Source organism: Vespa velutina, chromosome 17, assembly GCF_912470025.1.
Source record: "Vespa velutina chromosome 17, iVesVel2.1, whole genome shotgun sequence".
NCBI classification, from domain to species: domain Eukaryota; kingdom Metazoa; phylum Arthropoda; class Insecta; order Hymenoptera; family Vespidae; genus Vespa; species Vespa velutina.
Window position 1 is genome coordinate 850,074 of NC_062204.1, and position 17,478 is coordinate 867,551.

Here is a 17,478-nt window from a genome sequence, read left to right on the forward strand (position 1 = left end):
TCAAAGCACCTATGTAATATTACATATAATGTACAATTATTATTAATTCATTGTCGGTTATAAATAAATTATTGACATAAATAAAAAAGGATTTCTATAAGATTAAAGCTTCAACATAGACAATTTTATGGGGGGTTTTTTTTTTTTTTCTTTAAAAATAAAATAATATTACTTATAATTAACAATGATTATTATTAATCTATTGTCATTTATTTCAAATTTGTGAAACTATAGTAAATTGAGTAAAAGAGATTTTTGTAAAATTAAAAATTCTACAAAAGCTATATTGTCTGTCTATTTCAAATGTTATTTATTGTTACAAATAATATTTTCAATTATTATTAATTTATTGTAAGTTATTTCAAATTTGTAAAAGTATAAATAATATAATATAAAAAATAAATAATATAAAAAAGATTTTTGTAAATTCAACGATTAAATTTAAGAAATTTTATTGTATCTATTTCAAATATTATTTAATATTACTTATACGTTTCATCTATTGTCAGTTATATCAAATTTATAAAACGATAGTATAATTAAAGAGCATAAAAATGATTTTTGTAAAATCAACAATTAATTTGTACACACACCATATTGTCTATTCTATTTCAAATATTACTTAACGTCATATATATATATATATATATATATATATATTATCCAATTATTTTTAATTTAAAAAAATTTAGAAAATAGAAAAACTTTACCAGGCGACAATATTTTGAAACGTTAGATACTGTATGTAATTTATTATATGTAATTTGACATTGACAGTTATCTTATGTCATAAGATACCTTGTAATTATGTTCTTTCTGTACGGAAATATCTACGTACTATGTTCTCTTCGTGGAAAGATCGTTTATACAGTTTTGTTTTTGTGTAACTTTAATCAAACGGATTACTAGAACCGTTTCATTTCGAGGGCACGTTTGGCGATATTCCGGTGAAATACGATATGATAACGCCGGACGCGATATCACGTATTTGCGTTTTGCAATTTACCCTCGCTTACCGTTTTAAGAAACGTCCTTGCAAACGAGCTCGGCTTTTGCCCGTTCGTAATTTAGGAATCTGCTCGGTGTCAATTAATCATTCTTCTCGTACCACCCAAGAATAACGTCGACGTAATTTTCGTATTAATTCACATAACTGGATTAAATTAATATTCAACGAAAGATGGAATGCCAAGGAGAAGATATCGTATTTATGGAATAACGTAATCATGATTAAAGTTATCGCAATCTTGAACGAACTACAAAAAGTCGGAATATATCATTTTTTGATTTAAACGTTGCAAATATTTACGTTATACTATTTACAAAAAAAAAAAGGAAAAATCTCTAATTTATTTAATACAAATAAATTAATTATAATATTAATCAAGAAAAATTATTCACCTGTGTGAAAACTTACTTCGATCGGATACTTTTCTGGTATATATGAAGATGATACGTTGACGAGCATGAGTGCGATGAAAATCAGTATCGATCTGAAATAAAAAATGATCCAACTGGAATTTTCGAAAAGTATATTGATTTTGTTGATCATATTGTTAGATATATATAGTTATGTATATATTATATGATGTGACAACTATTAACATGTTAATCGTTATCTTCAACATTAGAACTATCAAATTTATCGAAAATGACGAGTTTTTCTTTTTCTTTATTTATTATTGTAAAATTAAATAAGTTAAAAATAACAACGAACGAAGTGTTCTTTTATTTTATCAAATTGATAAATATGGTTTAAATAGATCAATAGTTCTATTGTTAACGCGTTGTCTGGTCAATCATTTATATATAAGATATACTTATTTAATAATAACGTTAATTTTCATAATATTTTTATTTTTTTATTTTACTGTCATATTTACATTATATTGAATTATATTATATTGATTTATATTTTAGTACACATATATATATATTTATTTATTATTATATATTATTATTATATATTATATATATATATATATATGTATTTTTATTTTAAATAAGTTTTATATTAAATAAAGAAAAAAAGAATAAATTTTAAAAAGACTTTAATTATAGTCAACAAAATTAAATGTTAGTTTTTCTCATAAAGTATACTCAACATGTTAAAATAATATCATAAATGATCGCGAAGCAAGCATCATAGCATGTACTATGACGAAGATAAAACCATAAACGATTCGCGTTTCTTCGGCAATTACCACACGTGTATCTTTCGTGTTGAGGAATATTAGATAGAACGTGCCGCAGAAATGGTTGAGTTCTACGAGTCTGCGAATCGTTGAGTGCGTTTGTCGGTGGCAGTGATCCTCTTATCTCTCTTATCTCCCACCCATCTCGCTTCGTTAAACTAGAAATCTCAAGAACGCGGTTTTAACCTTTTCCAGATGGGCACGCCAAGCGTAGAATTTCCCTGATGTTACTTTGAACAACTTGGTATAAAAGTGGTTTATTTTTAATAATAATTTTCCACTTGGGAGATATTAGCTCTAGAAATGGCTACATCAATCTAGAACATTAACACTAGATTTACTAAAAGGGTCAAGATAATTTGTTTGACGTATTATTTTAATGATTTAACAGAACTCGTTTTTAGTATATCTTATTTTCTGCAATTTTTTTTTATTTCTGACGTAATAATAATTAATTTTATAAGCGTGCTTTTTCTTTTTCTTTTTTATATTTTTTATCTAATATTTATAATATGTAATATTTTCTCTCTCTCTCTCTCTCTCTCTCTCTCTCTCTATATATATATATATATATATATATATACAATAAATACCGAGATGGATGATTTTAATCATTCACAGAATGTAAGATAAAATTTTTATTTCATTGCAATTATAAAAAGTTTCTCGTAATATTTCTCGATTGTATCAATATTTTAGAGAACTATTAATATCTTCGACTGAATTTGTTTTTCTCTAGAAATTAAATGTGGACTATATAACTATAATAATTTCGAAAATGAAATTTTTCCCGTATTAAATGTTCGTTCATAAAAGAAGATTCATAACCACGGTCAATTTATCGTATAGAATTTCCCTATATGGTACTTTTGAACGACTTGTAAATATTGCATTAGTTGCGCAGATGTATGCACCTACTAATAAAAATTTTTTTTTTTTTCTACAATCATAAGAACGCTGATCATTATGAATCGTTTGGTAAGTAAGTAACCGATCGGAAGTAGTCGTTCTTTCACGATGAGGAATCATGATGAAAATCGAAGGATGCTGAGATTACCTTTTAATCTTGAACGAGAGGCCGTCTCGATTCGCTATCCGAGAAGCTACTGGATCGGTAGGCGCCACTCCATTTCGCTACGGTAATCGTTAATAGCGTAAAGCCTCGTATGTAGAAGAAGAAGAAGAAGAAGAAGGGAGAAGAAAAGAAGAAAAAGAACAAGAAGAGGGCGAAGAAGACGAAGAAGATGAAGAAGAAGAAGAAAACAGGAGAAAAAGGACAAGAAAAAGAAGAAGAAGAAAAAGAAAAAGAAGAAGGAAGGAGGAGCACAGTGACGTTCGTCGTTCGAGTAAACTGTGCCACTAAGCGCTAATAAAGTTTCACTTGTAGCGTTTTCTTGGAAAGCTTAATTAATCATTACGCTTGGCCCGGAGTGTGTTCGTATTTAAAAGTGAGAGAGAGAGAAAGAGAGGGAGAGAGAGAAAGAGAAAGAAAGACGACGGGAATAGAGCAGTTAGTGCATAGAGAAAAATATAGTAGATTGAGAGTAGCCACTGGTATTCGCTTAAAATCAGAAAACTTGCTCGCCATCTCGGCTTTCCACGCGATGCGTTCGTAAATGATGCGTAAGAGTGGGACGTCTCGGTACGTGCGAGAGAAGCGACGAAGCATCGCACGCGTACGAGAGAGAGAAAGAAAAAAGAGAGAGAGAGAGAGAGAGAGAGAGAGACCGCTTTGCAAGAGAAAACGCGGTAAGATCGGCGAGTTTTTGATTTTCTTTCTTCGTTTTGCCATTCGGGGTCACGCTCGAGAGAACTCGCGTGTAGAATCTTGTTTCAAAGTCGTCGAGCTTGTTCGTTGGTTAAAATCGAAGATGTTAAGGGGAGTTTGGAGGAAAGGAGAAAAGAAAAGGATGAAAAAGGGGGTAAAAAAGAAAAAAGAAAGAAAAAAAAAAAGGGGAAGGAAAGGAAACAGGAAAAAGAATTTTTTTTACCTTCTTTATTATTTAATATCCTCAGAAAGAAGAATCTCTCTCTCTCTCTCTCTCTCTCTCTCTCTCTCTCTTTCTCTTTCTCTTTTTCTGTCTCTCTTTCTCTCTTTCTTCCTCTTTGATTCTTCGTACGATATTAAAAATTCTTTCATATCAATGTCTCCCTTCCCTCTACCCCCTCCAACTCCCCCCTCCTCCTTTTTTTCACGTATGACACACAAGCCGGTTCTTCTCTTTCCTCACCGATCGTTCTACTTTCGTTCAAGCGGTACAATCTAACTGAATTTTAATGCTTCGAGTAGCATTGAAATTTCTTGCCCGTGAACGTTTTTAATGTTCCTACGCCATTGAATACAAGAGCGGCATTGTCTAGGAGCCTGCTCGGAAGGCACACGGAATACGTTCGCGCGAGAAGCACTGCACTACGTACTTACGTACTTACTCAGTTACTCACTTACGTACGATAGCTAAGTCGTTTAGGATTTACGAGGGAACCAAGATAGAATCTATCGATCGTTAAGATGACGAACTATCTTTTACGTCACTCTACTTCCGCGTTTGCTTGAAAGCTTTCAACGATTAAGTCAATTAACGCGTTGTGAATGGATGAGAGTATCATTGACGGACATTTATTATTCTCTAAATTGTAATTAATTTTTTTGATTTTTTTCTTTCTTTCTTTTTTTTTCTTTTTTTTTCTTTTTTTATCTTTTAATTTCTTACTCTAATCAAGAGTACCTACTGGTTCTTAATATTGGTAAAGTTTTAATGTAAAAAGAAAACAAAAAAAAAAGAAAAAAAAACAAATGGAACGATAAATATCTCTTACTTGCAAATATTTACGAATGAGTTGTAAATTGATACGTACATTCGTGCAGAATTCGTATGGAGTATTCCGCGTGTTAATTTCATTTTTTAAATGAGTTGATTGGCGAAATTTCACCCTAAGGAGATGAAAAACACGATATGAAATGTATAGTGTTATCCATTTATTCGTTTTAACTACTTCGATGTATATAGTAATTTTTTTATGAATTTCATCTTATTTTAAATAATAAGGAAAATTTTCAAATCTAATCTCTTTCTCATATTAATTTTTCAAACAAAAGAAAGATAAAGATAACACGCATTTTACGAATATATTTTTAAGTATAACAAAGCCCGACATTTGTGAGAACACTCGTATAATGCGATAATTTTAGAAAAATGCTTTCGATAGAATCAAAAATTTAGATTAGATTTATTGAAATCAGATTTTCAATAATCAAAATTTTGGTAGAATACGCAAGATCAATTTATATCATACAATAGTAAAGATGAAATTCAAAATTTCTTATAGATCTTTCTTTCGAATTTTTAATATCACTATTATCATACATCATTCTATTTATATTGTTATTTTGGGGAATAAAACGTTTGTAAAAAGTATTAATAATAGAACTCTGATTTATATTTTCTTTCATTATCTCATGGGAGAGAGAATTTAACAAAATATAACAAATCTTTGGAACGTGAGTCTTTTTTTTTTCAAACGAAATGTCAATTTTTTTTTTTACATATCTATATATATATATATATATATATATATATACATATATAAATATTAAATTTTGGTATTCATTAAATAATAATATTTTGTTCTCTTATAATACTCTCTCAATATATAAAATGGTAGACATTCTTCCTGTTATAAGAGGTTTACCTATAATAGCAAAAACTTTTAATTGAATTTCTTCATCGTTTTATTGTTTTTTAAAATAAAACAGAAAATGATACATTGCTATAAAACTTAACCGATTAATATCATTTACAAGAGTTTTTTTATAAACTAACATTCAAGGAGCACATTTGCCAAATTGAATAACTACACGAAACAAAAGGTTAAAGAAAATTAATAAAGTTATTTTATATGCATTATACGTCAATTATTGTTCAATAAAAATTTTCATCATTCGACGCCATTAAAATTTGATTATCAAACAAAATTTATTTTAAATATAAAAAGTTTAACCATCTATCGAGCGCTTTCGTCACTTTAAATTACAAAAATTTTAATATAACAAAATTAATCATCGATCGAGTGCTTTCGTTAGGGGAAAAAAAAAAAAATAAAAAAAATAATAATAAAAAAAAAAAAAAAAAAAAAAAAAAGAAAAAAAAGGAAATTTCTAAAAGCGTCATCGTCGATCGTTTTAATTTAGAACGAACGTGTTCTCATACAATTAAATCAATTCGTTACAATCTTCATCGATTTATTTCGTTTAAATCGGATCAATGAAAGATCTTTTCTAAACGTATAAAGGGTCGAGTTTTTTTTTACATTTTTAATCTTCCTTTGAGAAAATGATCGAAAGGATATCATCCGAAGCAATTCATTGAACGTAAAGAAAAGACAATGAATATGTAGAAGTAAAAAAGTATGAACGTTAAAGAGATTTAAAGGTAATATAAAAGATAGAACAAAATGAGGCCTATGAAAGAGATAAAGGGGTTGAGGAGATGTAAGGACTGAAAAAAATGGGGATGGAAGATATGGGAAGAGGGAGAGGGAGAGGGAGAGGTAGAAAGATGAATAGAAGAGTATGAGTCGTCGTCGAATACATCGTCACGGTGGTCCTTGTTGTAAATTTTCGTCGCCACCGGCTGGACCAAATTGACCGAGAGCGGATACGCGTACGCGCATCCGGAGCAAAAAGGGATTCACGACCGTGAAACATGATGCACGATACAGGTACAAGGGGCATTGTCTCGAGACGGTACGGATCTGAAGGAGAGAAAAGTAAGAGCAAGAAGTCGCCCTCGGACAATGGGGCGTGAGTCTCGAATGGCCTCTCTAATGATATCGGAGCACCTCACTCACTCTCTTTCTCTCTCTCCCTCTTTCTCTCTCTCTCTTTTAACTTTCTTTCTTTCTCTTTCTCACCCTCTTTTTCTTATTCACTCACTCACTCACTCACTCACTCACTCACTCGCTCACTCGTTCACTCTCTCTTTCATTCTCACTCTTTCCTTCTACCTACATAAAGTTCCTTGCGAGAGCATAAACAACGTGCCGACGTAACGAGTGTTCTTGCGTATACCGGGTAGCCGGTTCGAATATCTAATAAATTATTAGATATCTATCATTTGAGTATTCTGAACCGATATTTGAAAGCAATTATTGAACGATTTATAGGTACTTACTTGTTTAAAGCACTTATAAAATCGATACTCTATGTTATAATATAAAATATATACGTGTGTGTGTGTGTGTGTGTGTGTGTGTGTTACGTTAATTTCTTCATATTTATATAAATGTTAGAATTATTATTTCTTTATTTGTTATATAGAAAATGTTATTTTATTGACAAAATATAATAAGTATATATTTTATCCTGAGAAATTAGATTTTATTGTTTATTTTTTCTTAATCCATGCTCGTTCGTAAATAATAATCAATATAGATAAATATGATAAATGATGAATAAATGATAATTAATAAATATATATAAGTATGATAAAATTGATTAAGATCTAAACTTTGATATATTTGATATATCGAGCTTTGAATATTGATATTTAAAGAGAAAAGAATGTTTGTCTGTTTACATATAATAATCAATATAAATAAATATAATAAATAATGAATAAATGAATATATAAATACGATAAAATTAATTAAGATCTAAATTTCGATTTATTCGAAATATCTATCTTTATCCATAAGATATATAAAAGAGAAAAGAATGTCTGCCCGTTTGCAAATAATAATAAATAACGAATAAATAAAAATAAATAAATACATAAATACGATAAAATTATGACGAAGTTTATCAAGATCTAAATTTCAAATTATTCGAAATATCGATCTTCGAATAATAAATATTTAAATATAAAAGAACATCTGTCTATTTGCAAATAATAATCAGTATAGATAAATATAATAAATAACGAATAAATAGAAACAAAATAAATTTATAAATACGATAAAATTATGATAAAATTGATTAAGATCTAAGTTTTGATCTTTTCGAAATATCGATCTTTGACCATTGATATTTAAAGAGAAAAGAACGTCTGGTTGAGTCCATACCATCGTATATAATGGCGTAAGACATGCGGACGCGTATCGATATGGCACACAGGTGCGTTCGAGGGGCTCGCGATCGTGTGTTTTGCGGCGTTGTTGTTACACCAGAAGGCCGTCACCGTCGGTTTCCGATAACTGTACACTCTCATAGACTCTGACTGTCGCTATAGTGGACCGTACTTCGTTGTCGTCCTCGTAAACTCTCCCTCTTTTATTTCTCACCCTCTTTGTTCTTTTCTTTTTGCCTCTTGTATCGTAACGGTAAAACGCGTTTACAAATTGTAAGCTTTAGTATGAGGTTAACATTCGAAGTTAAACAATCATATTTCATGTAATATCTCTTTTAACTATTCTCTCTTTTTTTTTTTTTTTATTTTTTTGTTTTTTAAACGTTTATCACTTTAGACATTATCTATATATGTTCAAATTTTTGTTAGAAAGTAATACGAAAATTTTTCACCGTACAATTTTTATATATCATAAATGTCATAAATATAAATATTATTCTTTTTTTTTTCTATGTTTATTCATTAGCATTATTTATACACATATGATATTCAAATTATACTGATTATATATATACATAAAATATAATATATAATATATATTTATGATATTATTTGAATATTATATAAATATTTAAATATATATATATATATATATATAAATATAAATTTATATATATATATTTATATTTTTATAAAATAAATTTTAATGGATCATCGTTAATATCCACTCTTCGTATAACGCAACGAATGAAATAGTAATCGGATGGACAGAATAAATCGATGTCTATGGCCTTTGAAAGCTAAAATCAAAGCGACATTTAAAGGTCGAACAATTCCCTCTAGTGTGATATTTCGTTCGATTTGGAGAGGGAAGATGGACGTAGTCTGGTTTTCCATCGATTTTGATGAAAAATTTTTCCATTTAAAAACGCAATATCTTACACACACACACACACACAAATTACTTTTTATTCAATATATCTATCCATAATATAATAAAAAAATTAGAAATCATTATGAAATGAAAAACGACGAATAAAGTCTGACTGATGAATTTTCGCAAAGATGATTATTCATTTATTTGCATTATTATTTCATTTTTTCTCTCTTCTTTATTTTTTTATTCGAAATTAACTTTAACTTGTAAGAAAAAAAAAAAAAAAAAAAAAAAAAAAAAATGAGAAAAAGATATTAAAAGATAATATAAAATGAAAACTTGAGAATGTATCGTTTAAATAATGAAAGTAGGCCACGAATCTGGCAAAGATGTGAGATATTGATCGTTGAAAGAGAAACGTATAGGATAGATAAAATTTAAAGACCTGTCGTAGATTCTTCGGACGATCTCAAAATGCAGGTGGTCTGGAAGACCATTTTGTTCTGTCTCATGGGAACTACATTGAACTACCTTGAAATACATACAATAAATACGTACCTCGGATCTAACGTTCGGAAACAAACAAAAAAAAAAAAAAAAAAAAAAAAAAAAAAAAAAAAAGAAAAAAAAAATAAAGAAAGAATAGAAAGAAAGAGAGGGGGGAAAAAAAACTAGGTCAAGAAACACCTTCGACAGACGGCGGTTAGAAAAGTCTAATTAATTCGGTGCAAGTACTTACTCGAATAACTCCGAGAGAGAGTTACGAGCTTAATGATCTTCTTTCTCATTTTCGCAAACCGTTGAATATAATAAAATTTTCTTTTTTCTTCTTTTTTCTTTTTTTTTTTTCGTGCATATTTTTTTTTACGATAAAACCTTCTTGTATTTCTCTTCTTCTTTCCTTTTTTTTTTCTATTTTTTAATTCCTCAACAATAAACTTTTCTGGCATATTTTCTACGCTAAAATTCTTTTCTTTTATTATTACTATTATTATTATTATTATTATTATTATTATTATTATTATTATTATTTTCTTTTTTTTTTTTACAATAAAATTATTAAATTACTTTAAAAATACTAATGCGATATAATAATATAGTATTGTTTCGTAAAAAGAAAATATTATTAAATAATTTATTAATAATAATATTATTAAAAACAATAATTTATTAATTAAATATTATTAAATATTAATAAATTAATAAAATATAAATATTATTAATAATAATTTAACGAACATTCTAATAATACCTTTAAAGTATAATATTACATAATACTAAATGGACCTTCCTTTATACTATTCAAAGAGAAAGAGAAAAAGAGAGGGGAGAAAAAAAGGAGAGAAAGAATATAAGTAGGTTTTTTTCATAATCCTGAAAGAAAGAAAGAGAGACGAGTGCTAACGCATTATGCGATTTCCATGTCGAGTGGAGCCGACTAATTTTCAAAAGGTTACCCTTGTAACACAAAGAAAGAGAATATATATATATATATATATACATATATATATCTTTTTTTCTTTCTTTTTTTTCCTTTTCTCTTTTCAAACGATTCTATATACATAGGTACGTGAATTTTTATCATCGCGCTTCAAAATCGTTCGCAAGCCATGACGAAACGTGAATTTAAACAGATGCAAGTTGGTAGAAAAAAAACCAACGTTTATATATATATATATATATATATATATATATATGGCTTTAATATGGTTTTATTATGGATAGATGGTTTGATGTGAGTCCTTGAATCTATTGTTCGAATATCTTCGGTCATTTTCCTTTTGCATTCGAAAGATCTTAATGTTCAATGATAAAAGAGAGGATGAAAGAGAAAAATCGTTTTATCGATAATCGATTACTGAAAAGCGAGCATAGAAAGACACATAACAATATTAAATGGATTGTACATTGTACTCGAAAGAATATGAATTATTTTTCTTTTTTTTTTTCTTTTTTTTTTTTTTTTTTAAACACCTGTCTATATATATATATATATATATATATATATATATATGTATGTGTTTTATTAAACCGTTTGCATCATTAGTTCACACATGTGCTCAATTTACTTGGTCATTATCATCAGAAAGCATATTTGCGTTCTTAGATCACGCTTAGATTGTCAGAGAATAGAAGAGGTGAACAAAGTATGATAGTTCTCTTGTTTAAATGATAAGTTTTAAATGACTTTATGCATAGACCATTTGGAATGCTATTATAGTGTAAAAAAAAAAAAAAAAAGAAGAAGAAAAAAAGAAAGAAAAAAGAAGAAACCATTAATCTACAATGCTGTCATTATCAGCAACATGTATATATGTATGTTTACCTATATACATACGTAAGAATCCCTTTGAAAGGTCTTTCAATTTTTTCATAATTTATTATCGCAACATTTTTATTCTTTTACTATTTGTATTATTTTTACTTTTCTATTATTTCTTTCTTTTTTTTTTTTTTTTTTTTTTTTTAACCAACTATACTATGGAATTTAATATTTTATAATTCTCATATCTCATATGGATAAAATTATTCTTGTGAGTAGCTACGTGAAGTATAATAGATTTAGATATTTATAATGACTTGTGATTCTTTTATCTCATTATGGAAAAAATCAATGAAATATTAAATTAATTATACTTTTCTTAAATATTTCTATTTTCGGATATAATTAAAAAAATAAAAAAAAAAAAAAAAAGGAAAACAAAACAATGGTTTCCGATTAGGTCATATTCTTTTTCTTCCCTTATATAATACAAATAGATCTAATATCGATTAGATTACTCGACAATATTCTAAAAGAGAAACATGAACGGAAGATAATAATCCAAGGTGTATAGAACTTGAAAGTTTGCAATTGTTCTATTGAAAAATGTAATAACGATGGAAGAAAAATATTAAAAATTTCGTTTGTATCCGATGAATGGAAGAAAAATCATAATCGATTATTGGAAAACCAAACTTGAAAACACGTCGAACAATATATGAGATTCATTTTCTTTACACATACACACACACATATATATATACATACATATATCTTTAAATACATACATACGTGTATGTGTGTGTATGTGTCTATACTGTATTTTAAAGAAAATGAAACATTTTTAAAGATAAGTAAGTCTAGTATAGTTATTAATATGCATGATATCAGAAGAGAAAGATAAACGAAAGAGGCCAAGCCAACGGTGTATATAAAATCGATAGTACAATATCTATCTCTCTATCTCTCTCTCTCTCTCTCTCTCTCTCTCTCTCTCTCTCTCTCTCTCTCTCTCTCTCTCTCTCTCTATCTATCTCTCTCTATCTGTCTTATGTTCTCTCTGTCTCTATCTCTCTTTTTCTTTCTACAGAGAGTGAGCACGTTTTATTAATATTAAGAATTATCGAATTAAAATTCCGTCACGAGCAACGCACTCGCATAGATTGAACTCGAGGATTCAACCAACCAACGTGAGACCTCGTGAGAAAGAGAAAAAAAAAAAGACAAACAGAGAGATAGAGATAGAGATAGAAAGAGAGAGAGAGAGAGAGAGAGAGAGAAAGAATCAAATAAAAGTGATATCTATCGTTGCTTCGGTCGATTACACCGACTGATTCGTTTTAACCTCGGAATAGACTAAATAGTATTTATTTATAATCAACAAATTCGATCGATCAGCATTCCGCATTGCATTTATTGCAATGTGCATACGGACACGCAAAAGTGATATTAATAGAAAAGAGGATGCGAAAAGAAAACGTGATATGAATGAATCAACAACAGGGATTCGTGTTGATTCCTTGCGAAGTAGAGAGAAAGAAAGAAAGAGAGAAAGAGAGAGAGAAAGAGAGAGAGAGAGAGAGAGGGAGAGAGAGAGAGAGAGAGAGAGAAATTGAAAGATTCGGACTCTTTCACTTCTATTTCTTTTAATAATGTCGATCATCAGAATTTCAAATTAATTTTATTTCTTTGTCTGATTTCCCTATCATTTCTTCTTTCCTCTCTCTTTTTTTAATCTTTTTACAAAAAAGAAAAAGAAAAAGAAAAAGAAAAAAAAAAAAGGAAATATGAGATTCATTTTAGTCTTTCGCGAACTATAGAAAGAGGGAGGGTGGAGAAAGATGAAGTGGTTGGACTTCTCTCATTTCTCTCTTTTTTTTTCTCCTTTCTTTTTTTTTTTTATCTTTATCATTATAATATCAAATTAATTTTACTTTTCCATTTGGTTTCCCGATCATTTTGTTCTTTCCCCTCTCTTTCTTTATTATTTTCACAGGAAAAAAAAAGAAAAAAAGAAAAATATGAGATTCATTCTTTCTTTTACGAAATATAGAAAGAGGGAGGGTGGAAAGAGATGAAATGTTTGAACTCCTTTCATTTCTCTCCCTTTTTTTTTTCATTTTTTTTTTTATTTTTTACTTTTTAATCTTTATCATTATAATATCAAATTAATTTTACTTCTCTGTCCCTGATCATTTTCTCTTTTCTCTCTCTTTCTCATACATGTTATCATAAAAATACAGAAAAGGAAAGAAAATAAGAGATTTGTTTTCTTTTTTACGAGGAGAGAGAGAGAGAGAGAGAGAGAGAGTGAGGAGAGATTAAGGGGTTGGACTCTCATTGTTTCTTTCATTTCTTTTTCTTTTTTTTAAACCTTTGTCATTAAAATTTCAAATTAATTTTACTTCCTCATCCGGTTTCCTGATCATTTCTTTTCTTCTTCCTACTCTATTTTTCATTAAATCAAAAGAATAATACATTACGTGTTGTTTTTTGAAAAATATAGAAAAATGGAATGGGGAAAGTCAAAGGGATTGAACTCTCGTTTTCCCTTTCTCCTTTTTTTTTTTTCTTTTTTTTTTTATTAAATCTTCAATTTGTTTATTAAATTCTTATCGTAAGAATTTTATATTAAGTTTACTTCTCCAAATGATTTCCAGATCATTCTTTTTTCTCTTGACTTTTTTTTAGAAAAACATAAAAGAAAACCAAAAAATGAGATTCGTTTTGTTTCTTGCGAAATATGTGATGAGTGAGATGGACGAGAGTTTAAAGGATTGGACTTTCACTTCTTCTTTCTTCTTTTTTTTTTTTTTTTTCTTTAATTCTTTATTATTTCAAATTTTATTTCTCTATCATTTAAAATTTTTATTTTATCTTTTTTTTTTTTATTTCTCTATTGTCTTTCTCGATATCCCTTTCACAAAAATCAAAAAAGAAAACAAAAAAAAATGAGATTCGTGTTGTTTCTTATAAAGTATAGAGAAAGAGAGAGAAAGAGAGAGAAAGAGAGAGAGAGAGAAAGATAGAGATAGAGACAGACAGAGATAGATAAGAGGGTGAGAGTTGAAGGGATTGGATTTTTTCTTAACATCTCTTCTTGCTTTTTATTTTTCTTATTTTAAATCTTATTAGTTTTATTATTATCATATATATATATATATATATATATATATATATATATATAAATCTTACTATTATTATTATTAGATGGAGTTAGAAAAGTTCATTGCCGCAAATACGAACTCTTGTCGATTGTTACGATTTCAAAATAATTTCACTTCGGTTTCTAATTTCTTGATTTTAGCTTTTTATTTTTCTTCTCTATCTATTTAAGAAAAAAATCTATGTTGTACTAACTTTTTTGTTTATACATCTCGATCTTCTTAACACTTTCATCGCCCACTCGAGTAGTCACAGGTGCCGTTTAACCATAGAGAAGAGAAAAGAAAAGAACAGAAGAGATGAGAGGAAAAGAAAAGAAAATAAAAGAAAAGGGAAGAGAAGAGATAAAGTTCCTTCGTACATATATCTTTCAACGAAGGCGTTTTTGAAGGACGACGAGAGTGATCTCGAAAGAGACTCGGCGCCATGAATCGTCGTCGTCGTCGTCGTCGTCGTCATCGTCGTCGTCGTCGTCGTTCACGATGGAATCTCAGCTGTTTTTTCCCTTATTTTTTTTCTTTTTTTTCCCCTTTTTTGGTTACTTCTTTCTTTCTTCCTTCCTTCTTCTTATTCTTTATTATTATTATTATGATTATTATTATTATTATTATTATTATTATTATTATTATTATTATTATTATCATCATTTCTTTTCTCTTTCGCTCTCCCTCAACGTCGGTTACGTATTTTCATCGAGACGTGCGGGTGGACGCGTCGGAGCAAGAAAGACGTGCGGAAAAAATGAGGCACGAACGTGCGGAGAAAACGGTGTGCGATGAGGAGGCCGTTGAGAGAAGAAGAAAAAGAAAAAGAAGAAAAAGAAAAAAAAAAGAAGAAGAAGAAGAAGAAGAAGAAGAAGAAGAAGAAGAAGATGAGAGAAAATAAAAGAAAATAAAATAAGAGAGAGAGAGAGAGAGAGAGAGAGAAAGAGAGAGAAGTTGGTAGCAGCACTGAAAGACGACCTTCTCTCTCTTTCTCTCTCTCTCTCTCTCTATCTATCTATCTATCTTTTTCTCTCTTTCTCTCTTACACCGCCACCGCACCGAGTGACGTGAAATTATAATTCCGTAAAATTAACGTTGCATATGTTAATTATTAAGAACCGGTCCGTGGCTCGCGGTCGTCTTCAAGGTTCTCGATTCCACTATGTTCGCTAAGTATGTATATATGTATGTATTTATGTATGTATGTATGTATATATGTATGTATGTATGTATGTATGTATGTATGTATGTATGTATGTATGTATGTATGTATGTATGTATGTATGTATGTATGTATGTATGTATGTATGTATGTATGTATCCATGTATGTATGTATTTATTTATTTATGTATTTATGTATGTATATATGTATATATTATATATGTATGTATGTATGTACGTGCTCGCGCGAGTTACGAGCTACGATCAAGAGAGGGAGAAAGAGAGAGAGAGAGAGAGAGAGAGAGAGAGAGAGAGAGAGAGAGAGAGAGAGAGAGAGAGAGAGAGAATGAGCTGGCTCTCAGCTCATGTGCGCATCAGGGTGGCATTCTCTCTCTCTCTTCCTCCCTCTCTCTCTCTCTCTCTCTCTTTCTCTCTTTTTCTCTCTGCGCAAGAACGAAAGAACCTTGCGCTTCTAGCTCGCTTACCCGATAGAAAATCCGTTGAGAGGGCTTCCAAGTGCTAACAGATCGATCTTGGGTCGGTGATGCTTCTTATAAATCATCGGCGATCCAACTTCGAAACGAACTCTTTTTTTAGATCTTTTCTTTTGCTTTTTGTTTATTTTTTTTTAGTTCTCCTTCTTTTTCTTCTTCATCTTCTTCTTCTTCGTCTTTTTTTTCTCTCTTATTATTATTATTATTGTTATTACTATTATTATTATTACTATTATTATTATTATTATTGTTATTATTATTATTATTATTATTATTATTATTATTATTATTATTATTTCTTGGAAATGTTATTTTCTAACAAACACGATTACTTTATGTATCATACGTAAGAATTTAGATTAAATAATTAATTAGAATTTATAACTGTTTATTATGTGTGTACGTGTATTTTCTCTCTTTATCTCTTTTTTTTTTGTTTTGATTTTTTTAAAATGTTATTTTTATTACAACACGATATCACTTAGAAATAATATAATAATATAGATCGATTAATTAAGATAGATTTATAATTAATTTTAAAATATTCAAGAAACTTTTTCTTTTTCCTTGTTGTTCTTCTTCTTCTTCTTCTCCTTTTTATTATTATTATTACTATTTCTTGATAATATTATTTTCTAATAAACACGATTACTTATGTATCATACGTAAAAAATATAGATTGAATAATTAATTAGAATTTATTATTCTTATTATATGTGGCCGTGTATTTTCTCTCGTTTTTTTTTTTTTTTTTTTTGTTTAAATGTTTTTTTTCTTACAAGACGATATTACTTAGAAATAATGTTAGAATAATTAAGATCGATTTATAATCAATTCTCATATATTCGAGAAACGATTTTCTTTTATCTTTTTTTGTTTTTTTTCTTATCATCTTATTATTATCGTAATTACAAATGTCTCGTCAATAAAGCCTTTTGTAACAAGATTACATACTTATCATGTAAGAATATTAAGATCGAATAATCATATTTAATTTTGAACGTACGTGAGAAACGACGTGTACGAGCATACTACATCTTATTATCATTGTTAATATATTTATTTTTTAAAGCAATTTATTTGTAACAAGATTACTTTAAATCACGTAAGATATGTAGATCTAATGATCAACGTCAATTTACTTAATTCTGACAAATAAAAAAAACTATCCCTTTTCATCTTCTTATTAGTAGTTATTACGTCTATTTTTTCTTTCGTTTTGTTTCTTTTCTTTTCTTTTCTTATTTTTTTTTTTTTTTTTAAATAAAAGACC

At 28.5% G+C, this 17,478-nt stretch overlaps 1 protein-coding gene across 8 annotated transcripts in view; it reads right to left on the reverse strand.

The window, feature by feature from the left end:
* The window catches only part of LOC124955021 (ADAMTS-like protein 4), a 76,156-nt gene that overhangs the window by 16,202 nt on the left and 42,476 nt on the right, over positions 1-17,478 (reverse strand). For 5 of the 8 annotated variants that reach the window (XM_047508822.1, XM_047508821.1, XM_047508819.1 and 2 more), the window contains one exon: positions 1,418-1,493. The exons of 1 other annotated variant lie outside the window; for it this stretch is intronic. In XM_047508822.1, coding sequence (XP_047364778.1) covers positions 1,418-1,493 — 76 coding nt within the window. Of the gene's footprint in view, positions 1-1,401; positions 1,494-3,252; positions 3,541-17,478 lie in introns of those variants that run through there. 2 more of the 8 variants (XM_047508825.1, XM_047508827.1) reach the window with 2 other exon arrangements.